A 27,425-nucleotide genomic window follows, 5' to 3' on the forward strand; every position below is an offset into this window, starting at 1 on the left:
GTGGTAGGGGCCATGCGGGGCTGTGGTCAACACTGGAGGAGGCACTGGAGCCAGAGCGGGAGTCAGGCAGAAGGCCCCGAGGCTACACTTCCGTCCAGCTGGGCACGTCAGCGGCTCCTCCCCGATAGACTCACATCTGCCCCAGGTGCACGCGGCTGAGTGGAAACCCCCTGCGGTGAGCGTCCAGACACACACACACACAGCACCTTCATCTCACACCTGTGCTGCAACACTGCTCATCTTTTTTTTTTTTTTAAGATTTTATTTTTCAGCCCCAATGTGGGGCTCAAACTAATGACCCCGACAGCAAGAGCCGCCCACCCTTCCGACTGAGCCAGCTGGGCACCCCAACAGATAAGCTTTCTAAATCATCTTCAGTACTAAGTTCCCGCCAATAGGACACAGCCCATGCCCTCAGGCCTCCTGCAGGCCTGGGTCCCCATGGCTGCAGACATGCAGGCCACCCACGGACATCACCCACAAGATCCTGGCCACGCATGTACATGTGCTTTCTCTTCATCCTTTCCCTGATTCGCTTTCCAGCTCAGATCCTGGGTCCCAGCCGACCACCGTCCCCTGCACACAGGACACCTGAGGCCTCCTGCCTCTTGAGTTATGATGACGGCCCCTCCTCATCACTCACCATCCGCTACCAGCCACCACTTCTCAGACCCGGAAGCCACAGGAACCCTCCTCCCCTCTTCCCGAAACAGGGGTGGGGGGGCCCGGGGCGGCCCAGGCCCAAGCCATCGTCCTCGCTGGCTCCAGTCCCACCGGGCCGACACCTACCTCGTTCTCCATGGGACACGGACCGGCCAGCAGGTGTGTCCGAACAGGGACTTTGGGGAGGAACTTTAGGGAGGGACTTGGGAAGAGCGCTGGTTCCTCCCTGCACTGGCCATTTGCTCCTCCCTCCTCTGCTCACTCACTCCTGATCGTGACGAAAACACGCTCGGATGGCAACCCTCCCCCCGAAAGACACATATGAGAAACAGGAAGATGGAGACCACAGCTTCCTTCTGCAAACCCACTGAAGCCGTTCAGCTCCGTCAACAGCATGAGAGGTGGGCAGCACATCTAAGTGCCCGCAAAGCCTGAGAACAGCCGCGGGCACAGACAGACAGGAGCGGAGCCACACCCTCACCGCCTCAGCGTGTCCAGCAGGGCACACGGGCGGCCTCCCCACGCTTCCAGCCGGGGCCGCGGCTCAACCGAACTGCATGACTGCAATCCTGCACCAGCGCGAACAAGAGTGAGTGAGCAAACCCAGAGCCCCATGGGGCTCCCCCCTCCACCGCTGGGGGGTGCCTCCTGGCCCTCAGCCTCCCCGCCCCCTGGGCTCCTGAGCTGGGGCCCCCACTGTGACCCTGAAGAGCGTGTCTCTGAGCAAGTTCCCGTCAACGTCTTCGGGGTCAAAGCCGCTCATGTGGAAAAGCGGAAGCCCATGAGCTGCCGGTGAAGGCCCTTGCACAGAACATTCCAGAACAGCCTGCCGACAGGGAAGGCTAGCAACTAAGCATCTGGTGAGAGCGAGCACGTATGCTCATTGGTCAACAGTCAAACTCAACAATTACAACAGGTTTGTTATTAGCATGAACCCAATCCACGTGCTGACTTTCAACAGCCTTTTGCCCATGAAAGTGGCCATTTCCTGTGATTCCATTTAGACTGTGGCAAAGTTCAGTACTTCCCGATTCCGAGAAGACCAAAGCTCCAAGGCGATCACTCTGTGTGCCTCAGTTACCACCCGTGCACCCCGGATGGAGAAGGTGCCATAGCACAGGAAGGCTGCCGGATCAGACTGGCTGGAAGAAGACCTGGTCCTGGCTGTAAGGAGACCCGGTCCTGGCTGGACTGTCCCTTTATCTCCTTAGGAACTTGCGGCCGCACGCTGCCTAACCTCGGATTTCTCCTTCTTCCTCAAAGCCGCCCCCGCGAAGCAGGACCTCGTGGCCCTGGTCCCCACCTGGCTGATGAGAGCAGATGCGGGCTGGCCCCCCGACCCAGGCACAACTCCAGGAAGCCCTGGGAAGTGCCTACCTGCCAGGTAGCCTGCTCCCACACATACCACGGTTGCCTGCTGGATGAGAAAGAAACAGGCCAGTGAACACCTAGCAGACGCTGCAGAGAGACAAGGACAGACACACGCCCCTTGCAGGTGTCTGGGGAGGGCGTGGATGGAACCAGCCCACTAGTGGACCGTCCGGCCAATGTGCCCATGGCGCTAACGCTGAACCCCAATTAAACAACACACACCAGCCCCCAAAACAATTCCATTCTCAGTAGGGCTGTGACACAAAAACACTGTACTCAACGATCATCGTACTTTGAACTTCATCCGTGAAGATGTTGTGGGAATCCGTTCCCTCTCCGTGTCCGTGATTTTCCCTCTTGGGCCACAAAACCGAACATATGCACTACCAGTCCCTCTTTACTGAAGTTTGCTTGCCCTGTCCTAGAACACAAAGCAAAACATGAAAAACAAGACAAGAAAGAAACACTACAGGCCACGGACGCCAGACCCATAGCCTGTAGGTGATCCAGGAGGGGACAAGGGCGAGCATAGGGTCAAGGGCGGGTATGGCGACCCAGGAGGGGTCGGGAGGGGCATGACAACCCAGGAGGGGTCAAGGGGGGGGCAGACTGGAAGGGACTCAAATTCTGAAGACAGTGCTAAGACACTGGCTCTACAGACTTGGAAAAGACCTTGTACGAAGGCCGAATGGGACAGATGGACCCCAGACACGCAGACCCAGCGTCATAAAACTGCAGGGCTCCAACAGGGGACTTAAAGCGTTCCGACAAGAAAACGTGGAAGGGCTTCCCATTCTGGAAGGAGCTCAGAAGCATCCCTGTCAAGCTCTGTGGAGCAATTATTTTGAACCTAGAAGTTCATACGAGGTCAAACTGTCCATCAAGTTCAGGCAGAGCAAGGTCAAGTTCATATGTGCAGTGCTGGGGAATGTTTATACCCCAAAAACTCTTGGGGAGAGGAGGGGAGGGGGATGAGGAAAGGAGGGGATGAGGAGAGAAGGGGAAGGGAGGAGGAGGGGAGGGGAAAGGGAAGGGGGAGGAGGAGGAGGAGGGGAGGGAAAAGGAGGGGAGGGGGGAGGAGGAGGGGAGGGGAAAGGAGGAGGGGAGGGGGATGAGGAGAGGAGGGGATGAGGAGAGAAGGGGATGAGGAGAGGAGGGGAAGGGAGGGGAGGGGAAGGGGGAGGAGGAGGAGGAGGGGAGGGAAAAGGAGGGGAGGGGCAGGAGAGGACGAGGGGAGGGGGGAGGAGGAGGAGGGGAGGGGAAAGGAGGAGGGGAGGGGGATGAGGAGAGGAGGGGATGAGGAGAGAAGGGGATGAGGAGAGGAGGGGAAGGGAGGGGAGGGGAAGGGGGAGGAGGAGGAGGAGGACATGTGAGAGGAGGAAGGTGGACACCAATGTCTGACCAGGTCCTAGCACTTTGGGGCTCATCACAGCGACCACAGAGCACCTGGCGTACCCCCCCCTCCCCGCCCCCATGACAGAAGCTGAGCACAAAGCTAAAGGAAACAGGCTGCTCCGGAGTTTGCTCCGGTCATCCTCCCTTCTCTCTGGTCACAGCAGCCACAGCAATGCTGGTCCTTTACCATCACCCAACGTAACTGAGGACAATCCATGGCCATCGCCTTGCAGATGCTCATGTAGCCCACCCTCTGGCCAGTGGCAGGGGACAGCTTGGGGGAGACCCTGGGGACAGCTCAGGGGACAGCTTGGGGGATGGCTCAGGGGAGAGCTTAGGGGAGAGCTCAGGGGACAGCTTGGGGGGAGAGATCAGGGGAGAGCTTGGGGGACAGCTCAGGGGACAGCTCGGGGGACAATTCGGGGGAGAGCTTGGGGGACAGCTCGGGGGATGGCTTGGGGGAGAGCTCGGGGGAGAACTCAGGGGACAGCTCAGGGGAGCAGCTTGGGGGACAGCTCAGGGGAGAGCTCGGGGAATGGCTCAGGGACAGCTTGGTGGAGAGCTCAGGAGACAGCTCGGGGACAGCTTGGAGGACAGTTCGGAGCACAGTTCAGGGACAGCTCAGACCGGGGAGGAGCCACCGGGAGCACTACTGCCCCTGCAGGAAAGCACTGAGGTGTTTGCTGGCGCTCGTTCTGGGGACTTGGTGACAGAGAGCGAGGAGATGAGCTTTTTGCATTTAAAGACCTTAGGAGTTCAGAGTGACAGTTCCAAATCCATCTGGGATGACAGGGTCACGGATCAGCTTCCTGGGCAGGCTGTGCCCCAGCCTCCATGACGAGAGTCCACACGTAACGATGCGAATGCAAGCACACTGCCACTTTATCCTCAAACACACACAGCAGGTGCAAAATGACACCAAGGTTATTACCAATAAGACGATCATAGAAAACAACTTGTTTAGGGCTTTTTTTGTAGGTCTCGTCCTTGGTGCAGAGCCCACTGGGGGCATGTGTCAAATGTCCATGGTTTAATTACCTCAAATAACTCTTCCCTGAGGGGTTATCCTTTTTGTTAGTTTACACCCGTTTTTTTAAGTTTATTTATTCATTTATTTTGAGAGAAGGTGGGGGCAGAAAGACAGGGAGGGGCACAGAGGCAGACAGAGAGAGACAGAGAGAGAGACGTCCCAAGCAGGCTCTGCACTGCCAGCCCAGAGCACACAGGGCTCCATCCCACGAACCGTGAGACCACGACCTGAGCCAAAACCAAGAGTCAGACGCTTAACCGACTGAACCACCCAGGTGCCCCTACATCATTTTTGATACACATTTTGCTTTTCGTTTCCAAGTGACATTTTAAGAAGCTTTTATTCAATTTGTAGTATTACAGAACATTGGATGGTTGCGGTCATGAGGCTTATGCTAAGCAGTCCCACTCTCCTTGCCTCCAGGTGACCACTTACAAACTATCAGAGTGAGTACACCCACACGCACGTCCTGGGGCCCGCTCATAGAGCTCTCTGGTCATGCCGCCCTGACAGCCGGCGTGTGGGCGCAGCGCGGTTTGGGGAACGCGCACCTACACGTGGCACGTGGCCACGATGCACAGCTCAGGGCACAAACTGCTCTCCACTGCTGCCAGCAGGTCCCTGGGCGGTCCTCGGAAGTGGGATGCTGGCTCAGTCAATGCCACGGCGCCCTGTCAGCTGGGGGGTTTCCGCGGACCTGGGGGGGAGGGACTGATGGCCAGAGGTGCTCTCGGTTTGCATTTCTGTTCTAAGGAGTCTGAGCTGTGTCTTCACACATCAAAACCCTTTTGCGTTTCTCTTTCCACGAGCTGTCTGTTCCCACGTCTTGCCTGTTTCTCCTCTCAGCCCCGGGCCTCTGCTCTGCCTTCCATGTGTTATTTATGAGATGTTCACCTTCCCTGTTAGAAGTCGCAGGTCTTGTCCTCTCCACCTGTTTGACTTTTTACTCTGCTTATGTGTATGTTACGGCTCAACTAGTTTGTTTCTCACTTCAGTCTCTGTCCATCTGCTGTTCGTCGGCACAGAGTACGAAGGACGCACGCGTTTTACCCTTCTGTGTGCGGCCCCGCGCCTGCGGCAACTCCTCGGGGGAGCGTGGAGTCACTGGGCTCCAGAGAAGAGACGGGTGGCATCTTCGTGGGGTCCCGGGGGGACCAACACACTCACGGGGCTGCCATCCCGTCCAATCACGAGACGGGTCCCGTTTCCGCCAGCGCTGGTCTGTTTCAGGAGTCTGTCTCGCGGACAATTTCGGCCAGGTCTGCTCTCAGCCCAGAGCACCCATGGGCGGGGCCCTCTCTATTACAGGCCAGCGGGCCGAGCAGAGCCAGCGACACAGGCCCCCCACCGCCCACAAGTGCCCGTGCTGACGTGAGCGCTGGTGCTGGGGTGCTTGGCAGACAAGGCTCAGGGCACCGATGCTGCCACGCGGTAAGGCCGTCACCCCTAGAGGGGCCAAGACACATGACAGAGCCCAAGTCGGGCAGAAGCCACAGTGCATGGAGCCCCCAAACGGCAGGGCTGTTGCCCCCACGCCACCCGGCTAAGTAACTGGGCCTGAATGTGCCGCCACCACTGCTGGCCCCTCGTGCGCCCTCTGAGGAGGAGACAAGGAGTAGCCCGTTGCCATCTGACCTCTCCATTGGCTGCACGACGCCCGCACGTGCCAAGTGACGGTGGGCCTCATTCTGGGGGGAGTCCTGGCTGATTGATGGCCTCCAGAGAGCACCACCTGCAAGGGTACCAGGTGTTTCTGCACTTCTGCCTAAAGGGCAGGTCGTGACAAAGGCGAAGGCAATGGCCCAGCTTCCCCAGGTCACCCCGAGCCACCTGGACAGGACCACGGACAGCCCCACACAGGCAGGCCCCACGGCCACCAACAGCAGAGGGGACACCCAACATCGCACAGCCTCTCGGGAGACACAGGAGGCTTCGTCCACGTGTGGGTTTTCCACAGCTTCCTCCCAGTGTGGCTGGAGGCGAGCAGCTCCCCACCACCCACCAGGGACCAGTCCCCCCGTTTCCACCCCCCTCGTTCCCTCCCTATGCATGGCCCTCATGACCTCTTGTCTCTGCCCCTGATGATGCCAAGTTCAGGGTCACTTGGAGGCGAGGGTGTCACTGTCCCCTGCCTGATCCCCCTCTTTCTCTGGCCCGGCGTCAGCCTCGGCTCACCCTCCCTTCTCATTCTGCCTCAGGCAGCGAGTCCCGAAAGGACCAGAGCACCTTCCAGAAGCTGCTGCACATCAGCGCCACCGCCCAGCTGGAGCACCCTGAGTACACGGCCCCCCTCCTGCCGGCCTCAGACTGGGCGCCCGGGCTCTTGGCCTGTGATGGGAAGGCCACACCCCTGCAGAAGGAACTGCGGGACACCCTGTGGGGGCTGCTGGGGAGCCCCAGCAGGGGCAGCTTCGCGGTGGCCACGCAGTACGTCTGGGTTCTGGGTGAGGCCCTCCCCGCAATCCCCTGGTGGTGGGCACAGGGCTCGTTCTGTCCAGGACAAGGGACCAATAAGGGGTGCCACTCCTTCCGTGGCCAAACCCCAACAATGGATGAAGCAAAACAGGGAGTCAGACAACCATGTCCCACAGCTGAAGGCAGGCACTGGGGACACGAGGCGGGCCAGGCGTCCAGGACCTCCCTACAAAAGTCAAATCATGCTCCTTCCAAAATGCTGTGGCACTGAGGAGATAAGCACGAGTTTCTTATGATGTGTAGGATCCAGACACTCAGGAAGAGCTATGGAAATGAGGGTTCCCAAGCAGGATGCTCCGGGAGATCCATGGCTGTCGCATGGTGTCTTCTCTGCATGCCCCAGGTGATAAAACACCGCTGACAGGGTGTGCTGCAACCGGGTTTTCTCCCTCTGGTAATTACAGCAAAACTTCAGCTATAGGAGCAAATTTATGATAACACTTCACACAGACACAGAAGGGTCACCCCAGAAATAGGGTCCGCGGATGTCTCTTTGTAACAGGCATTAAAACACAACAGAATCTTCAAGGGATGCCCACAACCAGTTACCCTGACGCCTCCACCTTCTTCCAGGACAAGTAACTCCTCACAGGTGAGCTCCACCTCCTGCTTGTCTCTACACAGGCCAGATGTAGCTACAGAAATCTGTGCTGGTCACCAAGGAGCAGCCCAGCAGGGGCAGGCAGGGTGGGCCCTACTTGTCCAGCAACAAGAGGACCACGTGACAAGGTGAAGATAGCAAGGAGATGGAAGAAGGGCCCTTCAGAGAATCCACTCATTTTGCAAAGTGCACATCCTGACCCACCGCCCTGTGCTCCTTCTAACAGCACTCACTCTCTCTATTTCATGGCACTAAAAGCTCCCCCGGCAGATGGTGAAGGAGTTCTGGGAAGGCAGTGACAGTTCCCCAGAAAGCCCTGCACTCAGTGAGCACTAAACCAGTGTTTGCAATGAATGAAACCAAAGAAATACAACTGTGCACAAACACAGAAAAGAACGCACATGTAAGAAAGCCACCTGAAAAGCTCTAATGGTTGTTTCTAGAAGATGGGATTTTTTTTCCATTTATTTCTTAAATATATTTTGCTACTTTTTCTCAGCTGTGCGTTTTTCATTTAAGTTCATTTTGGAAAATAAATCCCCAAATTATTAGCAAATACCATTTCCACCTATTGGCTTGACAAGCATTCAACAGTCTGATCCAGAATCAAAACCTGTACTGCTGTAGGGAACAACTTACAGGTACCTACTAAAATTACAAATGTACGTAAGCCTTCCTGACGATTGCATTTTGGGGAACTAATCCATGGAGACAGTACACACGTGTGAAAGGTTAGTAGACAGCCAATCTCTGCATTTTCTGTTGGAGCAAAATGACAACGTAAAATTCTATAAATAGGCTACTGTTCAATTATGAATCCTATTAATCCAAGGGAAAATGCCACCGAGCCCCAAAGAGGAGTAACAAATGCATAATGAAAGCTCTCCAAAAATATGCTGTCAAGAAAAATAATCCACAAGAGGTTACTAGTCCCCTCATAGAAGTAACACCCCCACAGCAGTGAACACATCCACTGACCAGATCTTGGTTTCTAGAAACCACCTCCACTGAGAACAACCAGGCCCCTGGACAAATGTCTGGTTCTGGGCTGGGGCAGGAAAGCTGCAGATTAGCCCAGAACATCTTGTAGCAAATGTAAGCGAGAGCTCATAGAATACTGGGGACTGGTCAAAAGCCACCAGCCATGCAACAATGTGAACACACTTAACATGACCAGACTGGCGGGGCACGTGGATGGCATGGGCGGTTAAGTGTCTGCCTTCAGCTCAGATCATGATCTCACGGTTCTTGGGTTTGAGCCCTGTGTCAGGCTCTGAGCTGTCAGCACGGAGTCTGTTTGGGATTCTCTGTCTCATCTCTCTCTGCCCCTCCCCTGCTCATGCTCTCTCTTTCTCTCTCAAAAATAAATAAAGATTTAAAAAAATGGTTAAGGGGCGCCTGGGTGGCTCAGTCAGTTGAGCGTCTGACTTCAGCTCGGGTCATGATCTAATGAACAGTGGGTTCGAGTCCCGTGTCAGGCTCTGTGCTGACAGCTCGGAGCCTGGAGCCTGCTTCAGATTCTGTGTCTCCCTCTCTCTCTGTCCCTCTCCTGCTCTCACATTGTGTCTCTCTCAAAATTAAATAAAGATCTTAAAAAAATTTAACAATAAGTAAATAAATAAACAAATAAAGTTAAAACGGTAAAAGGTAGGTGATGGGTTTTTTACCACAATTAAAACTAAAATGACACCAGGGGCACATGGGCGGCTCAGTCAGTTTAGTATCCGGACTCTTGATTTCAGTTCAGGTCATGATCTCATGGTGTGTGGGCTCAAGCCCCGCATCAGATTCTACACTGACAATGCGGAGTTCCTTTGGATTCTCTCTCTCTCTCTCTCTCTCCCTCTCTCTCTCTCTCTCTCCCTCTCTCTCTCTCTGTCCCTCATGCTCGCTCTCACTCTCAAATCCACAAACTTTGATAAATAAATGGACACCAGAGCCAGCCTAAAGTGGCTCCCTTTGGCTGAGTTTGGGACAATTTGAACTTAAAAGTAAATAATGATAATAAAAGATTATAGCCTTGTGAGTAAAATAAGAACAGACTTTAAGATGCAGAAACCTGGCAAGTGATGGGTCAGTGTCACCAGAGAGCAAATCAGCGTCAGTTAGCAAGTGTGGATGGGTCTGAGAACCAGGCAGCAATACTGGACTGATGCTAATTTTCCTGATCACAACAGTCTGACTGACGTTGGAGGGTCCTTGCACCTGGGAAACACACATTGAGGGCAACAGGGTCATGGGGCATCACGTCGGCAATCAATTCTTAAACGATTTAGAAATGTTAACAGCCGGGGAGTTTGGGGGGAAGGTATACAGGGACTCTGTGTGCTAGTTATGCAATTTCACGCACAATTAAAATTATTTCAATATAAAAAAGCAAAAATCAATTGTTTTCTTTTTAATTTTTTTAACATTTATTTATTTTTGAGCGACAAAGAGAGACAGAGCATGAATGGAGGAGGGGCAGAGAGAGAGGGAGACACAGAATCCAAAGCAGGCTCCAGGCTCCGAGCTGTCAGCGCAGAGCCCGACGCGGGGCTCTATCCCACAAATCGCGACACCATGACCTGAGCCAAAATCAAGAGTTGGATGCTCAACCGACTGAGCCACCCAGGCACCCTGAAAAAATCAATTGTTTAAAGCAAAAATGATAATGCTGGCTTTACAACACGTACAGGAATAAATCAGGAGCTAGACTGTTGACAGTCTCCCGCAGCAGGACAAGAAAGAACATGGCAGGGCGCCTGGGGGCTTGGTCGGTCAAGCATCTGCTGCTTGATCTCAGCTCAGGTCTCAACCTCAGAGTCATGAGTTCAAGTCCTGTGTTGGGCTTCACGCCAGGCAAGAAGCCCACTTAAAAAAGGGGGGGGGGGGGTATGGCAGTGATTTGTGGCTGTCTGTGCACCCTACAGCCCCCACAGCAGGCCAAACTAGAGTGGTTAGCAATACAACAGAACCCTAAAAATACTCGATCCCAAAAAAGACTAGAAGGGAGGATCAAAGCACAGAAGAGAAACAGGAAATGAACAGTGAAATGGCTATCAATAATTACATTACCTGTGAAGGCAAAATTAAAAGGCACAAGTTGTTAGACTAGATTAAAAAGGCGTAACAACCACACAAGCAGTACGTGGATTATAACAGATGCAGTTTAGATACAAAGCTATAGACACGCTGGGGGACACAGTATGCCCACGTGCAGTCGAAGAAAGCTGGTGTGGTTCAACAGCACAGAACATGAAAAGTTTATGACAGTGCTTTCCAACTGCACATTGTGACTAGCCATTAGGAGACCACCATTTGTTGAGTTTTGGCATAGTATCGATAACAAGCCGGGGCACCTGGGGGGCTCAGTCGGTTATGTGTCCGACTCTTGATTTCAGCTCAGGTCATGATCTCACAGTTCATGAGTTTGAGCCCCACCTGGGGCTCTGTGCTGACAGCTCAGAGCCTGCTTGGAATTCTCTCTCTCCCTCTCTCTGCCCCTCTCCCACTTGCTGTCTCTCAAAAATAAGTAAACATATTTATAAAAAAAAAAAAAAAAAAAGGAAAAACCACCACTGGGGCACCTGGCTGGCTCACTCAGTAGAGCGTATGACTCTTGATCCTAGGAGCTGGAGTTCGAGCCCAACCCTGGGTGTGGAGCCCTTTAAAAAACTAATAAAGCAATGATTTTTAAAAAAACAATCAAAAAAATTAAAAAAAAAAAAGAATCCACCATTATCTGAAAAGGCTATTAAAATATTTCTTCCTTTTCCAGCTACATATCCGTGTGAGGCCAGATTTTCTTCATACTTTTCAACCAAAACCACATATAGCAACAGACTGAATGCAGAAGCAGATATGAGAATCTAGCACCCTTCTATTTACCTAGACAATAAAGAGATTTTCAGAAACACAAAAAACAAAAACAAAAAACAAAAAAAAACAAGCTGGTGTGCCTATATTAACATCAGGCAAAGTAGATTTTGAAACGAGAAATAATACCAGAAATAAAGATGGTTGTTTCACAATGAAAAAGAGTCATTTCTATGACACAATGATCCTGAATGTGTACGTCCTTTAGAAAAAAGATTGAAGCCAAAATGAACGGAACTACAGAAAACAAACCCAGGATGATCGCCCGAGATCTGAGCGCCCAGTCTCGCAGTAGCTGCCACAATTAGGTGACAAAGATACTGGGAAGCCGTGGGGCGGTGTCTCAAAGTTAAAACGTGGTTACCATATACTTGGCAATGCCAGCATTTGGTATTTGCCCAAAAGAAACGACAAGATACATCCACGCACTGACTTGCTTGCAAACGTTCTGAGCTCCTCCTAAGAGCCTGAAGCTGGAACGGACCCGCAGGGCCGGCGGCAGACGAACGCATCAACATGCTGTGCTCTCTGCGCACAACAGAGCGCCACTCGACACAATGGATGAGTCTCAGAGCCATGATGCTGAGTAACGGGGTCCAAGCACACAAGAACGTGTACTGCGTAAACCCACGCGTGAGGTTTGAGAACAGAAAGTAACCCCGCAGAACTCTTCCAGAGTGGACATGATTGGCACGGTACCCGCCCCAGGGATGGCACGAGGGACCTTTCTGAGTGAGGGAAACGGCCTACATCTTGGCAGGGGTTTGGGCTGTATGTATGCACAACTGTCAAAATTTAGCTGACACGCACACTTCGCTCTATATCGGTTGCACAGAGAACTGCAAAAAAAAACTGTAAACAGCACTGAACTCTAGCTAATGATGTGCACGCTGCCATACTCAGATCGAAGCGAATGATGTCTCAAGTGCATCAGGAGGACAAAGTGAGTTGATGGGGGTCCAGACAGAAGCAGAGGAGTAGGTACGGGACAAGACAAGCACAGCAAATGCTCACGGTAGAATCTAGGGGGTGGGCGGACAGGTATTTACTGTAAAATCTTTCAACTTCAGTGTATTCAAAAACGTTCATAATAAAATACTGGGGGGCGGACTGTACACTCTCCCTCCACGGAGGGGGCTGAAGATTCAGTGCTGGGGGAAAGGAGCCTCGTAACAGGGCCGGAAATGGGTCTGACATCAGGGCACACAAGGGCAGGTCGGCTCCGGCCACTGCTCCCCGCCAAACGTGAACTGGTTAGAGCCACATATGGTGACGTGTCTACTGGCACTTAGACCTGGGACGTTTCATGACATGTGACACACAGGATGACAGACCTGACACATAGGCATGAAATCAGTGAACTGTGTCCCCACCAGGTCTACAGCGAGGGATTCTGAACCACGCCTGAGCGCAGGGAGGCTGTAACAATACCCAGGAGGCAGAGTGGATTTGGGGAAAGACACCGCGTGCAACTCTAACCGTAGGACGGACCGTAAAGACTCAAAGACAGAAGTCTCCTTCTCAGAGTCACATGGGACAGCAGGTCGAGCAGTCCATCACGCACGAGTGCATGGCGCCACACCCGTCCACACCAGCCACTCTTTGAGAAGTCCACTGTTCTTCCCGCCTCCCGAGTTACAGGACACCCAGCACCCTAAGCCTCAGACAAAAGCCCCAGTTCCAACTGCCTGCTGCACCTGGCGAAGGGGATGGTTTCCACTGCTCGGATCTAATGCCCACAATCAGGTGCCCCAGTTCTTGGCAGCCTGGCCAGAAACTGCTACTTTTACAGTGCCAAGAGGAAACAGTGTAACATTTCTGGCACTGGCTGGGGCTGGAGGGGGGAGATTTCCTTTTTATTTGTCCACTGACAAATCCAAAGCGGAGCTCCCTGCGGAACCATTAAAACCAAGCTGCCGTTCCTGGGCTGAGAGATGGGGAAGGGCAGAGACATGTACCTGTGCAGACCACGGGGCAGGACGAACACCCTCAGCCTGCCCCCCGCTGCAGACCTCCAGGCACCGAGCCTGTCATGGGCTACACATCCCGAGTGTGCGATGCATCATCCTGCCACTGAGTGGCTCATCCGTGTCTGAGGGGTCAGTGGGGACAATCAGAACCCCTGGGCTACACTGAGACCACTCCCTCCAACAGAGTTCGAGCACAGACTCTGGCCACATCACCCTGACGTCTCGAATGGCCTTGACAAAGCACCAGACCAGGTGGCTCAGACAACACAGTTATTCTTTCCCAATCCTGCTCGTCCCAGATCCAGGCGCAGCCGGGCTGGTCCCTCCCGAGGCCTCTCCAGGGGGTGCAGATGGCCGTGTCATCTCCGTATCCTCACGTGGTTGTCCCTCTGTGCATGTCTGTGTCCCAGCTGTCTTTCTATAGGGACATCAGTCACATTGGAGTAGAGCCCACATTCGTGACCTTGTTTTACCTCCATCACCTCCTCAAAGACCCGTCTGCACCTATACACCAGCTCTGGGGTGCTGGGGGTCCAGGCTTCCCCATGAGGACTGGGGGGCCCTGGTCCAGCCCATCACAGCTGGGGAACAGGCTGGATGAGGAGAAGACCAATGATGTTTGCACTCAGAGCACAGGAACTCTAGTACAAGACTGTCTCCATGCCTGCACCTGATGTCTTCATAACAACAGGGGTCTTGTGCACACTCATCAAAGCTTCCTCCGACTTCACTCTCATCTGCCCTCTGAGCCGCATCTCCAGCTCAGTGGCCACAGAGCTCATGTGTCCCCTAGCATCCAGTCCAGCACATGGTCAGTGCCAACAAACAGTTCTTAAAGGCGTACAAAAACCTACGGGGTCTTCTGCTGCAGCTGGGACCCAAATCCCCCTGCCCCACTGGGCCCAGGCTGTCCCTGCACCTCCTCCGCTGCTGAGCGTCATGAACTGGTGCCCACGTGAGACAGGCTGCTGCCCACCGTGTCTCTCCCGACGCAGTGGCACTGGCCCCCTCCTTCTCCAATGACATGTGAGAGGTGATGGCCCCAACAAGTGCAGTGTCCTTAGCCCTTCTCCTCACTGCACGTGGCAGGTCAAAGGCGCTGGAATGAATAAACTGGAAGATGCTGTGTGTTAAACCTACAGTCTGACTCCCACCACAGAGCCGGGCTGCCGACAGAAATGAAGAAACGTGAGACCAGCGGTCACTGCAGTGACCAAGCGCACTGGAACAAAAGGCACTCGTCCCTGACCTCACGGGCAGAGGGCTGACGGCATTCTCACCTCAGAGCTGCGCCCATCATGGTACCGTTGCTGAAAGAGATGTTTTCCTCCACACGACATTCCTCCCGAATGATGCTCAGAGCAGTAACAGCCAAGCCCTGCAAGGTTCTGGCGCCTTCGGACTCTAAAGCACGGTGGCCAGTGGATCACGGAATCTGACTGAAGGTGGCAGGGATTCCACGTTCCTCATGTTGAAAATTAATAAATACAGGATACTATCTCAGGGCACCTGGGTAGCTCGGTGGGTTGAGGGCTGGACTCTTGACCCTCAGCTCAGGTCCTGATCTCATGGTCGGTCGTGAGTTCAAGCCCCGCGACAGGCTCCGCGCTGGGCGCGGAGCGTGTGTAACACTCTCCGATTCAGAGAGGAATGAGCCTCACAGTTGCTGGTCTCCCTGGACTCACCTACTGGCCGCCTGACCTACAGTCTCTGCCAGGCACGTCGTGCACTGCTCTTCCCGCCTCCTTGCTCAGGGCGCCACATGGTCACACAAGAATCACTGTGAAAACCACCCGAGAGGAAAGATGAAACAAGGCATTCACCCCAAGTGCCTTTGGCTAATTCACCTCAGCAGTTCCGGCTGCGACAAGGCGTGACTGGCAGTTTTTTAATGGGAGGGAGGGGAGAACAGAATAAAAAAATCAGAGTGTATTGCTTATATTAAGCACCATTTCTTTAAAGTTTCATTTCAGGTATACAAATATTTGCACACACACACACACACACACACGCCCGTGGAGAAGGCTCTCTGACGGCTGGAGAGACGAACATATAAAGGCATTGGTCCAGGGGCACATGGGCAGCTCAGTCAGTTAAGTGTCCAACTCTTGATTTCAGCTCAGGTCACGATCTCACAGTTCACGAGTTTGAGCCCTGCGTCGGGCTCTGTGCTGACAGCTCAGAGCCTGGAGCTTGTTTCAGATTCTCTGTCTCTCTCTCTCTCTCTCTCTCTCTCCCAAAAGAGTAAACATAAAAAAAATTTTTTTTAATTAAAAAACAAGAAAGGACAGGGCTGTACCTGGGGCCACTCTGTATGAAACCCACTCTGTTCTATTTATTCTCTGGCAGCTCACAGATTCCCATCCCGAGGAAATAAATAGGCCACGTTAGAACAAGCCTGAATAACTGCTTGACTGGGGTCTGAAGACCTGAAAAAGCCTATCAATCCATGTTTTTAAAGGTTAAATCTGGGGGTGCCTGGCTGGCTTGGCCAGTAGAGCATGCATCTTGTGATCTCAGGGTCATGAGTTCAAGCCCCACGATGGGCCTAAGGGTTACCTTAAAAACCTATAAATAAAAATTAAAAATAAAGGTCAAATCTGCATTTTTTGAGGGAGCTAACTTGAAGATAGAATTTATGTTAAATTTTTTAAACATTTACTTTTTTTTCTTTTTTTTTAATTTTTTTTTAATGTTTTACTTATTTTTGAGACAGAGAGAGAGACAGAGCATGAGCAGGGGAGGGGCAGAGAGAGAGGGAGTCACAGAATCCGAAGCAGGCTCCAGGCTCTGAGCTGTCAGCACAGAGCCTGATGCGGGGCTCGAACTCACGAACTGTGAGATCATGACCTGAGCCGAAATCGGATGCTCAACCGACTGAGCCACCCAGGCGCCCCAAACATTTACTTTTAAGAAAGAGACAGAACACGAGCAGAGGAGGGCAGAGAGAAAAGGAGACACAGAATCCAAAGCAGGCTCCAGGCTTTGAGCTGTCAGCACAGAGCCCGATGCAGGGCTCGAACTCACAAACCGTGTGATCATGATCTGAGCCAAAGTTGGATGCTTAGCCAACAGAGCCACCCAGGCGCCCCTGAAGAGAGAATTTACATGCCCAAATTGTACTTTCATAAAATTATGAAGTCATTACTTCTGCTATTTTAGCTATTGAGTTCTGTATATCAGATTTTTTTTTTTTTTTTTAAACGTTTTTTATTTTTATTTTCGGGACAGAGAGAGACAGAGCATGAACGGGGGAGGGGCAGAGAGAGAGGGAGACACAGAATCGGAAACAGGCTCCAGGCTCTGAGCCATCAGCCCAGAGCCCGACGCGGGGCTCGAACTCCCGGACCGCGAGATCGTGACCTGGCTGAAGTCAGATGCTTAACCGACTGCGCCACCCACGCGCCCCTGTATATCAGGTTTTAATTTAATGTTTATTTTTAAGAGAGAAAGAGAGACAGAGTGCGAGTGGGGTAGGGACAGAGAGGCAGACACAGATTTCAAAGCAGGCTCCAGGCTCCGAGCTGTCAGCACAGAGCCCGATGCGGGGCTTGAACTCACAAACCATGAGATCAGGACCTGAGCTGAAGTCAGACTCTTAACCGGCTGAGCCACCCAGGTGCCCCACTTTGTGTATCAGTTTTAAAATAGATTAATCTGGTTAGTTTACCCCAACGAGAACAACATAAGCACCAAATCTCGTGAGTTGGAAGTGACCTCACACTGAATGGAGGAGCAGAGCAGTTATGCCTGGCAGACAGCAACAGAGAAAGTGTGCTAAGTGGTGGCCTGGATGGGAACTCGTGTCCCAGAGCCGGCTGGGACCGGCACCACGCCCCCCCACCCCTCCCCACCCCCCCACCCCTCCCCCCCACCCCCCCCCCCTTGGGAAAAAGAGGTAGGGCAGTGGCAGGATACAGAGAAACACTGAAGCCTGACTTGGACAACTATGTAACAAGAGATTATCTTCTCTAACAGAGACAATGAAATTCATCTTTAACCTTCTCTCTAGCCTGAATCTCAACACCGCCCCAACTCCAAACTCTTGAGTTTTGCTGGCTTGTCACTTCTATTTCAAAAGCTCAGGAATGCCTCACTGATTTCCCATCTCTCTCAACACTGCTGAATATTCTGTTTCTACCAAACCTGCTAGAAGGAAGGCTCTAGAAAGAATTCAGCCTACCCTATGCTTCCCCATCACAGACAGGTTAGCATCCATTCAAAGGGAGTGACTCTCCTTAGCCAGCACCATCTGGCCTGGGTGTGAAATATACCTGGAGGCCAAGACTGGTGCTGTGCTGGGACACAGCTCCTCTGGCAGCCATGCACTGGGGACAGGCCCTGTCCTGGGCATCCCGGCCCACCTGCTGCCTGCCTGCAGCACAGCAGAATGGAGTGCACTGACTCTTCTGGAGCTTTCCCCCCAGGTGGGCAACCTCCCTCTGCAGTCTGGCGCTTGCAGGCTGAATCACTTTCTTGGGCTGTTTTCCAGACTTAACCATCTCTGTAGGGAACTGCAAAACTAGAAGCGAGAGTGCTCACAACACAGCCCGGAGAGAAAGTGAGGACAAGCTGGGCACGACCCCCCGAAGACCCCCGCTACTGGACCTCAAATACAGCCTTTTTAAAACGGGGCGCCTGGTAAAGCACGGTGCTGCAGAGGGGTCATGGAAGGTCATGGCCGGGGCCAGCTCCCGCTGCGAAGCTCGGAAGACCCACCAAGGTCTGTGTTAAGCTCGCGCACGGAGTGCACACTAGCGAAACTCTGCAGAAGACAAATCCTTTAGCACTAAGACCCATTTTCCAGCTTACCCCGCTGAGCGTACCAACGACTCCAGCCTATAATTAAAGCCACACTTTTAAAACTGCAGGAACTAAGTACGGCGCCTCCTGAACTATGTCCGAGACACAACTGCCAAATGTAGCGTCACTGAAATCGTTCGGCTACACTCGGGCAGAGCAAACCTCGGCCGGCGAGCGGCTGCCCCGTGGGGTGCAGCCTGTGCTCCCACCCGGGTCCGCTGAGCAGCCCTTGTTGGGGCTGGCCGAACCCCCATTGTCCCCAGGGCTGCGGCCCCGGAAAACTTTGGGACCGGCTCCGCGGCAGCCCCCGGTCGCTGACCCGCGGGGATGGCCATGTGCAGAGCCCGGTTTGGGGGCGAGGGGGGGGGTGCACTGGCCGGAAGGGGAGGAAAGGCGTGGCTCCTTCCTCCCCCGCCGCGCGGGCCGGGCCCAGGACCACCTAACCGCATTGTCCGGGGGCGCGCCGCCCACCCCCGGCCGCGCGCACCGACCCCCGCGGCCCTGTCCCGGGCCCGGCCGCGCGCGCTCCAGCTCCCGCCTGCCCGCCCGCAGACCGCGCTCCCCCCGACCTCTCCACGCCCGACCTCCAACCAGACCTCCCGAACCCCGCGCCGGCCGGCCGAAGCGCGACCCCGGGGGACCTTCCCGGTCCACCCCCGGCGCCGGCCCTTCCGCCCGGCCCCGGGGTCCAGCTCGCCCCCCGCCCGGCCCCCGGGGGGCGCGCGCCCGCGCACGCTCACCTTTTTGCCCTTCTTGCCCTCCTCGTCCATGTCGCCGCGAGCGGCCCCCGCGGCCCGGCCCGCCCCGGGAGCCCCGCGCCGCCCGTGGCCGCTACATGCTCGCCCGGCCCCGCGGCCGCCGCCGCCGCTCCTGCGCCTCCCGCCCGCGCGGCCGCAGTTTCCGGCCGCGGCCGCCAGGGGACGTCCGCGCCCCGCACCCCGCACCCCGCACTTCCGGGCCGAGGCGCGGCCCCGCCCCGCGCCCCGCCCCGCCCCCACCCCTCGGGGCTGCCGGGGACGCTCCCGGCGCGCCCCGCCCCTTCGCGGCCGCGGGAGCGCGCCTGCCGCGCCCCTCTCCCGCCCCATTGCCCTTCGGGGGGGGCTGAGAGCGCGCCTGCCCCGCCCCCAGCCCGGCCCCCAGCCCGGGCCCCGCCCCTCAGGGCCGCAGGAGTGGTTCCAACTTTTCAATTCTGCCGCCATCTTTAGGGCAGCCAATTTCCCGGCCTGCCTCGCGCTCGGGAAAGCCGCGCTCCGGCCCAATGGAAACAGGGGGCGGGGCCGGGGAAAGGGGAGGGGCTAGTCATAAGGACAGGGCGCGGCTGGGGGAGGGGTCGGGCCTGCGAGAAGGGGCGGGCTACCAGGAGGAGGGCGGCCCGGTAGTAACCTAAAGGCCAGGTGTGGAGAAGAGGATGGCCTGGTGGGAGGAGCGGGGCTGTAGGGAAGGTGCGTAGCCGGTAGGAAAGTCGGGACGAGAAAGCAAAGGAGGTGGAGCTAGCAGGACGGGAAGGGCGTGGCCTGTGAGAAGAAGGCGAGACAGCCGGGGATAGGAGGGGCTAGCTGGAAGGGGCGTGGCTTGCAGGAAGGTGAGAGCGGGGCCTGTAGGGAAGGGACGAGGCAAGAAAGTGGAGAGGGGGGAATGGGAAGGAGGCGGGGCTGGCACGAAGAGAAGGGTGGGGCCTATGAGATGGCGGCGAGGCCGGAGGGGTGGTGTGGGGCTAGCGGGAAGGGTGGGCGTGGCTGGCAGGAAGGCGGGGGCGAGCCAAGTGAGTTGAGTGCAAGCCGCCGGTGGGGCGGGGCTAGCGGGGAGGGAGAGCGTGGCTGGCAGGAAGGGGCGAGGCCGGCCTGAAGGTGAGGACAGGAAGGGGAAGGGGGCAGGGCTGGTAGGATACCCAGGACTGGGCCTGCCGGATGGGTGGGCGGGGCCAACGGGAATAGGAAGGCGTGGCTGGCGGGAACGGAGATTGGGGGCTGGGGGCGGGGCCATCGGAAGGCTTGGGCGGGGCCAGCGGGGCGAAGCCGCTTCCTTTATCTTTCTCAATCTGCGCCTAAATTCCGTCTGCTTCAGCCATGCCCTTTTCCGCGACTTCCTCTGCTGCAGTGCCTGTGTTGCTCAGACAAGCCCTCAGGAAGGTGGGGATGCAGTAACTAGCAACGCCTGGGTCCTATCAGAACAGTCACCGTAACAGTCAATGACCTTAAGGGTCACCAGGGTAACTGCCGCCTTTTATAGACGAGTCTGGAGAGTCTGGTGGTTTGCCCGCCACGCTGCAAGTGGGAGCCAGCAACAGGAGGACACTATTTTGCCACTAAGCCAAGCTGCTAGCAAGAAAGAGCCTTGCAGCACAGGGGTTCCTGGGTGGCTCTGTCAGTAAAGCGCCCAGCTTAGGCTCAGGTCATGATCTCACAGCTCGTGGGTGGCTCGTGGGTTACAGCTCCGGATCTGGCTGTGTGCTGCCAGCGTAGAGCCTCTTTGGATCCTCTCTGTCCCTCCGAGCTCACGCCCTCTCTCAAAAATTAAAAAAAAAAAAAAAAAGTTTAAAAAATGTTTTCAGAACCTTGCAGCACAGCTAGAATGTAAACTGATACCAAACAAACCATTACTTGTTTCCACTGATGTTTTACAATGTTGCTTGCTGCGCCGGTTGTCAGTGTGTTATCTCTAGCTCCGCGTTCACTCTCATTCCATGCACTGCAGGATGGAGCTGGGCCCTCCGAGCGCTCTTCCCCTGCCAGGTGGGCCATTGCAGAGGTGTGCCGGGGAAGAAACCCCCTGGGAAGCAGTGCGGGAGGAAGGGGCTTTGCTGCCCGGCTCCAGTGAGTTCCCTTGACAGCTGCAGAACGAGAGGCCTCCCCGGAGCCCACCTCCCCGCACCAAGGACGGCTTCTTCTAGCTCCAGGTTCCGCGAGCACCCGACTCCGCGGTACAGGCTGCCAGCACGCTGCTCCAGCTCCTGCCCTATAGCCGCAAAGGCGCGCCCCTGAACAGCTTTCCTGGCACTCCGGAGGGACTGCCAGACGTCCTGCCAGCGCTTCTCCGCCATTTGGTGAGCTGTAGCTAGGCTATCTCCAAGCAAGTTGGACCTCAGCCCTGGGGGTAAGGAGGTCCCTTCCCCCGGGGGCTTTATCCCAGCCCTCAGAATAGCGGCTCCTCCTTACCTCTACTATTCTCCCATTCTTCAGAGCGCTCTTTACTTTTACTGGCCTATCCCTTGGACCCTATTTGAGACAGATACCAAATAAATAGCTGGTCCCTAGCACTCCCAAAGGTATTCCAGGCCCTTTGGCATATAGAGCAGAGGTGGGGGAAATGATCTTTCAGTCTTCCATCTGCGTCGTTTGGCACCCACCCCCGCAAACGTGAGCAGTGCAGCCCAGGGCTCCCACCCCAGCACGGAGGTCTGGTCTTCTGGGTCTCCCACTAACGTACCTTTTTCTATACTCTCAGTGGGTGGTGCAGCCCATAACACTACTACAGCTTGCGGTAGCCCATGTTTTAGGAAAAACCACTCTCCTCCTGGGTCTCCTTTACTCTTCAACGTTTATTTATTTTTGGGACAGAGAGAGACATAGCATGAATGGGGGAAGGGCAGAGAGAGAGGGAGACACAGAATCGGAAACAGGCTCCAGGCTCTGAGCCATCAGCCCAGAGCCCGACGCGGGGCTCGAACTCACGGACCGCGAGATCGTGACCTGGCTGAAGTCGGACGCTTAACCGACTGCGCCACCCAGGCGCCCCTCCTTTACTCTTAACAGCTACTGCTCCTGCAGCGATTCTGACACCAGCTGTGTGACACCAGATCCTGACACCCAGCAATTCTGTGACATCGGCTGGGTATCCCACTGTAACTCACTCTGGCACCATCCACCTGGAGACGGCATCAGATCCACAGGTGGAGGGCTTCATCCTGCAAGACCCCCTACACTTCCGACGCCAACCGCGAGTCCAAAGTGGTATCTGTGCTTCTGACCAATTGGCTATGAATATGAATTGGGGTTCCCATGACCCTCCCTCAGGTGCAATTAACTTGTTAGAGCGGCTCACAGAACTCAGAGAAAGAGTTCACAGACTGTTTACCAACTTATTATAAAAGGATATGACAAAAGCTACAGGTAAGCCTCCAGATGAAAGAGATGTCTGGACCAAGGTATAGGGACGGACACACGGGGGTTCCATGTCTCTCCAGGTCACCAATCCACCAGCACCACCATGTGCTCACCAACCCAGGAGCTCTTTGAACCCAGGGAAATAATGAGGACCCACCAAATGAGAACAAGAAAAGGCTATTTGTTCAGAGCCTGCGATAGTGAGGGAGTCACTCCATCACCTGGCCTGGTAGAGGCCCAGAGGCAGCAAGGGAGGGGGAGAGCTTCATGGTGGAAAAGGGGGACTCAGGGGTGCCCTGATGGGGGCTGTGGGCCTGAGGGAGCCAGAGATGAACTCTAGAGAAGTGGGGCATCTCCTATGTTCGATTTTCTCTGGTTGGTCCTGAGTTAGACCCGGGAACAAAAATTAGGTAAGATGTCAGTTATTGACCGAGTCCTGGCCATCTGGCTTATTTGGACTGTCAGAGGGTATTGTATGGCTTTCTGGGTTGTCACCAGAGCCAGCAGTCCGAATTACCCCAAGTCTGACTTCGAGCAGCTGGCTTCCTGGGCGGGCTTCTGCAGAGGAGGCATTGGTTTTGGGTGGGCTGCTGTAGGCCGTGGGCCTATTTTCATAAATGGTCTGGCCACTGGCCACTTGTATATTCAGTTTCTCATAATAGGCACTGATGAGCCAGTGCAGTGTTAACAGAAAACATTTCTCCCAAGGTCACAACTCAGCTGTGAAGTGTCCTGACAGCCTCTTCCTTCTTACCGGTAACCTCCATAGCCTACTCTGTGGCCCCACCTCATGAACAAAAATACCTAAGACCCAGTTACTAAGTGGTCCACACTTCGTGACAGCAACCATCTGAAGATGGCCCTCACTTCCCCTCTCCCCTCCTCAGAATTATTCAGTGCAACCCCAAACCTTACAAAATTCCCTCTCCAGTCTCCTCATGAGACACAATGGAGAAATCTCTAGGGTTCTCTCTTTGCAACAGGTTAATAAACCAGACCTGGTCTATTAGGTTTATCCCTAGTGGACTTGACTGTTGGGCATTTTCACCCATCTCAAGTATCTTCTCCTCCACTCAATCTTTGGATGCGGTTTTTCCCTCCTCCAGCCCCAGAATACTTTGTGTGTCCTGGTGCTAGAGTTAATTAGCTAGAGTTAATGTTAGGACATTTCCTCTACTAGACTGTAAGGCCCTTTAGAGACTGTGTGGGATTCCTCTCTGTGTCCGAGTTCTAATGAGACAAATGATGTGCACCTGGCCAGACAAAGACAGACACAGTCTCCCCTGGCTAAGCTCTCGAGTGTTCAAGAAAGCCCTGAACAAGTGAAGATTTATCTTCAACTGACCCTCTCAAAGACAGTTTTCTATGGACTCATGTCTTGGCTAGATTCCAGCTAATTGGTGTGGGTTTTGTTTGTTTGAAGTTTATTTATTTTGACAAAGAGAAAGAGCGTGTGCACACACACACACGCACACACATGCACACACATGCACACACGGCACTTGAGCAGGGGAGAAGCAGAGAGAGAGAGGGAGAGCGATAATCCCAAGCAGGCTCTGCACTGTCAGTGCAGAGCCCGACTGGGGGCTCAAACTCACGAACTGGGAGATGGTGACCTGAGCCAAAACCGAGAGTCAGATGCTCAACAGAGAGAGCCACCCAGGTGCCCCCCCCCCTTTTTTTAAGTGAATCTTTTCACTGTTCCGAAGGCTGACTTCAGTGTTTTCTTTCTTGTCCCTCTCCCCCATCCAGGATCTCCCTCATGAGACTAAAGAGCACATAACTAACGAGAGGTCTCCAAGTTGTCCTTGGACACATGCACCTCATGCCATGTGTGCCCATGACAAATCCAGTGGGTTGATTTACTCAGCAAAGAAAAGAATTTCAACTCACTTCGAGTGAATTCTCTTTGTAATTTCAAGTTTCCAGGCCTGTAAATGATAAAGGACCAAACCAACTCTAGATTGTGACAGTCCCTGTGGAGTACAGCCACCCTGCGTGGCCTCCTGTGGAAGAGACCCCGCCAGCTCCCCGTTGACATTTCCTTGGCTGTAACTCCTTATGTATTCTTCCAAAGCCAAATTGGTAATATTCTTTTCCAGGCATATATCCCAGTTGGCTTGGAAGAATAGTGGAGTTATTCTTTGGAGATGTGGATTTGAAGAAAGTTCTTTTCGATAGTCTGATAAGTCGTTAAAATGATGCTGAGAGGTCTGTCTCCCTTTGTGCCTATCTCATGCACCCTCCCTGTACAACTCAAGTGAGCTTTGGTTCTATGGTATTTAATGTTTCGGCACCCTTTTTGTTTTAGGTGTATTTATTTATTTGGCGGGGGGCAGAGATAGAAAGAATCCCAAGTAGGCTTAGAGCCATCCGTGCAGAGCTCAATATGGGTCTCAAACTCACTAACTGGGAGGTCATGACCTGAACCGAAGTCAGATGCTTAACTGACTGAGCCACCCAGAAGCCACTGGCACTTTCTTAATTCTTTGGAAAACAGTTTCCATAGAGCATCGTCTCCTCTCTAGTGAATTTTGTTATGATTTTAGAAAGAAGCTCTTCTCTTTCCGTCCTGGGGAGAGCCCACCTTTTTTGGTCACACATATACACCCACACCCTTACACCGTTTCTCTATCTCGTGGCAGACTCACGGAAGGCAAACAGCACCAAACTCTTGAGCTAGAAAAACCTAGCCTTCCAGGAGATCATGAGCAAGCCTCCTAACCTCTTTCGGTAAATGTTATTTTCCATGTGAGCAATCTGGAAGTAAAACTCCTGCCCCGTCTCATGAGATTTAATAAAATACATAATGGGATTCGTATACGCTGAAGTGCTTGAATGGAATTGGCAGGTGCCGTAAGTAAAATGAGTTTCGAGCACGGCTCAGCTCTTCTTTACTTACAGAACTCCGTTCTCGCCTTGCGAGCCTAATCCCTGATCCCAGACCCCCGAACGTGCAGTCCGTGCCCCCGGTCCCCTCGGAGAAGGCCCTACAATCTTCGACCAGCCGCACCCTTTCCGGCTTCAGTACCTTCCCCGGCGCGGCCCTCCCAACCCAGTCAAGCGCTCCACAAAAGCAGAAGAGAAGGAAATACTTTTATTTCAGCGAAAGAATAGACCGGGACGGGCTGCGCACCACGGGCAAACCGCTCCCGGGAGGCGACGACAAAGAAAGCGCTCTCGCGCTCAGCCCAGCGGGACCGGCCCTGTCCGCCGGCCGTGCGCCCTCCCCGCGCCGGGACCCCGGATCCCTGAGTCGTCAGGGACACCACTCGAGCGGAGAGGGCCGTGAGGCGGAAAGGGGGGTGCGCACCCCGATGAGAGCGGACAGGACGCGGGCCCCCCACTCCACGCCCCCGCGGCCCCCGACAGCCGTTACCCGACTTCCGCCCGCGTCCTCCCGGTGGCCGACTTCCGGCGCGCTGCGTGACGTCATTGCGGCCGGCTTCCGGCGCGCTGACTTGTGTTCGGCGCTGCCATGTGTCGCTGGCGACAGGAGGCTGCCGGGGGGCCTGGGCATCCGAGGCCATCGCGGGTACCCGGCGGCGCTCGCGCCCTGCTAAGGCCAGAGGAGGATCGGCCGTGGGGGCAGCGCCGCGGGGATGGGGTCGCGGCCGGGGGCGGCGTCCCGGCGCCGGCTGACCGCGTGTCCTCCTCGCGGCGCTGCCTCGGGGAAGTGACGCCGCTCACGCCGCTGCTCCCCGGCCGACGGTGCCCGCCACCCCGCTTTCACCGGAAGCCCTTGCGGAATCCGCCGAGTGTGCCCGGGGGGTCTCGGCCCGCCGTTCCGGAGACTGATCGCAGCTGGGGAGTACTTGCCGGGAAGACTGGCAGGAGGGCAGCTCTGGGTAATGACCGGTCGTACGGCTGTTTCTCTGCTCTTGGAAGTTGAGGGAGTTCCGCTCAGGAGCTCCAGGGTCGTGGGGGACAGCGTTGAAGGTAGCCCCTCCCGTCTGGTGTGCAGGCCGGGCCGGTGCCCCAGGCCTAGGGGCTTTCGGGCAGGTGAGCGGCAAGCCTCCAGCGTGCCTGGGTCTGGGGTGGCCCCGTGCATTCCTTCAGTGCTTGCAAGAACATTGGGAAACGGTTTGAGGCCTTGCCCTGCTCCATCCAGAGCAAGGTTATAGACATTTCGAACAGATCACCGCGTTTTTTCCATTTTTGATGTGCTGCACGTTGTAAACATCTGCAGTTGCCACGTGAGTTTAGAGGAAGTAAAGTTTCAAATCCGGGTTTTTATTCACTGCTCACCTGGCAGGTGCTCAGGAGACACACCTTGGGCAAGTGGCTACCGTTGGAGACCATGCAGCTCACAGAACGTTCACATCTACAGAAGTTATTGTGGATTTGGGGGTGTTTGCTGTGTTCACGCTCGCTGCAGATTTTATTTTATTGTCCTTAAAAGCCTTGCAAAAGTTGGAAATGAAGTTTAGAGGGAGTGGTAAAGGGGGAGCCTCCGGGAATGATGAGTGGGAAACAGTGCCAGACGAGCCCGGTGGGATGAATGGATGGATGGGATATCACAAGTTGTAGGAAAAAAACGGTGAAATTCTGCAGTGGGGCTGCTGGAGGGTGAAGCCAGCGTGTGCTCATCTTAAAGGAGGGCACCCCTGTTGGTCTTTGTTCTTCCCCCAGTTCAAATCCTTGGGGACCCCCGAGAGGTGGTCTTGGGTCCAATATGGAACGGGCCCACGTCCAGGGTTGCCCAGCCAGAAACTGGCAGATCGCGATTGCACAGCAGGCCTCTCCCACCCTACTTACTGTCGGCCCTTTTCCAGATGCCAGACCCAGAGGGAGGAGTGGAATCTGGAAGCAGGTGGGAAGCTTAGGTGGGAGGGGAATGCCCGGGGTGTTCTGGCCTTGGTGAAGGGCTGTTGGGTGCTGTCAGGGATGGGCCAGTGTGGTCATGGCAGGGCAGCATAGTTCCTCTGGGTGGCCGGGTCACACCACGTCTCCTCTGAAGGTTGAGGCTTTCAGCAGACTTGGGATCTGCCTCTTCAGTCCACGTGCAGACGCTGACCACACCGGCCTCGAGGACACACTCAGTCTCATGTTTCTGCGGTCCTGTGAGCAAGGCGTTGACTGAACTCTGGCCCATCTTCAGATGTTCAAATAGCAGCCAGCTTTGGGACATACAAGGGAGTGCCTCCCTCTGGGGC

At 54.9% G+C, this 27,425-nt stretch overlaps 1 protein-coding gene, 1 long non-coding RNA gene and 1 other non-coding gene across 7 annotated transcripts in view; 2 read left to right on the forward strand and 1 right to left on the reverse strand.

Moving 5' to 3' along the window:
• The window catches only part of CCM2 (CCM2 scaffold protein), a 42,641-nt gene extending 23,574 nt beyond the window's left edge, over positions 1-19,067 (reverse strand). For 2 of the 5 annotated variants that reach the window (XM_086697161.1, XM_086697160.1), the window contains exon 1: positions 18,907-19,067. In XM_086697161.1, the coding sequence (XP_086553287.1) occupies positions 18,907-18,936 (30 nt within the window). In that variant the 5' untranslated portion in view covers positions 18,937-19,067. Of the gene's footprint in view, positions 1-789; positions 943-18,906 lie in introns of those variants that run through there. The other 3 variants (XM_086697158.1, XM_086697162.1, XM_086697159.1) reach the window with 3 other exon arrangements.
• Positions 19,068-20,148: 1,081 nt separating this feature from the next.
• Positions 20,149-26,830, forward strand: LOC147583388 (uncharacterized). The gene is made up of 3 exons (XR_015248167.1): positions 20,149-21,259; positions 21,919-26,117; positions 26,525-26,830. It is a non-coding gene; the product is annotated as an uncharacterized LOC147583388 (long non-coding RNA).
• On the forward strand, positions 26,277-26,408 carry LOC112860228 (small nucleolar RNA SNORA9). The gene has a single exon (XR_003223600.1). It is a non-coding gene; the product is annotated as a small nucleolar RNA SNORA9 (small nucleolar RNA).
• Positions 26,831-27,425: the final 595 nt, after the last annotated feature.

Source organism: Puma concolor, chromosome A2 (assembly GCF_028749965.1).
Source record: "Puma concolor isolate L17-30 chromosome A2, mPumCon1.1.hap2, whole genome shotgun sequence".
Lineage (NCBI taxonomy): Eukaryota > Metazoa > Chordata > Mammalia > Carnivora > Felidae > Puma > Puma concolor.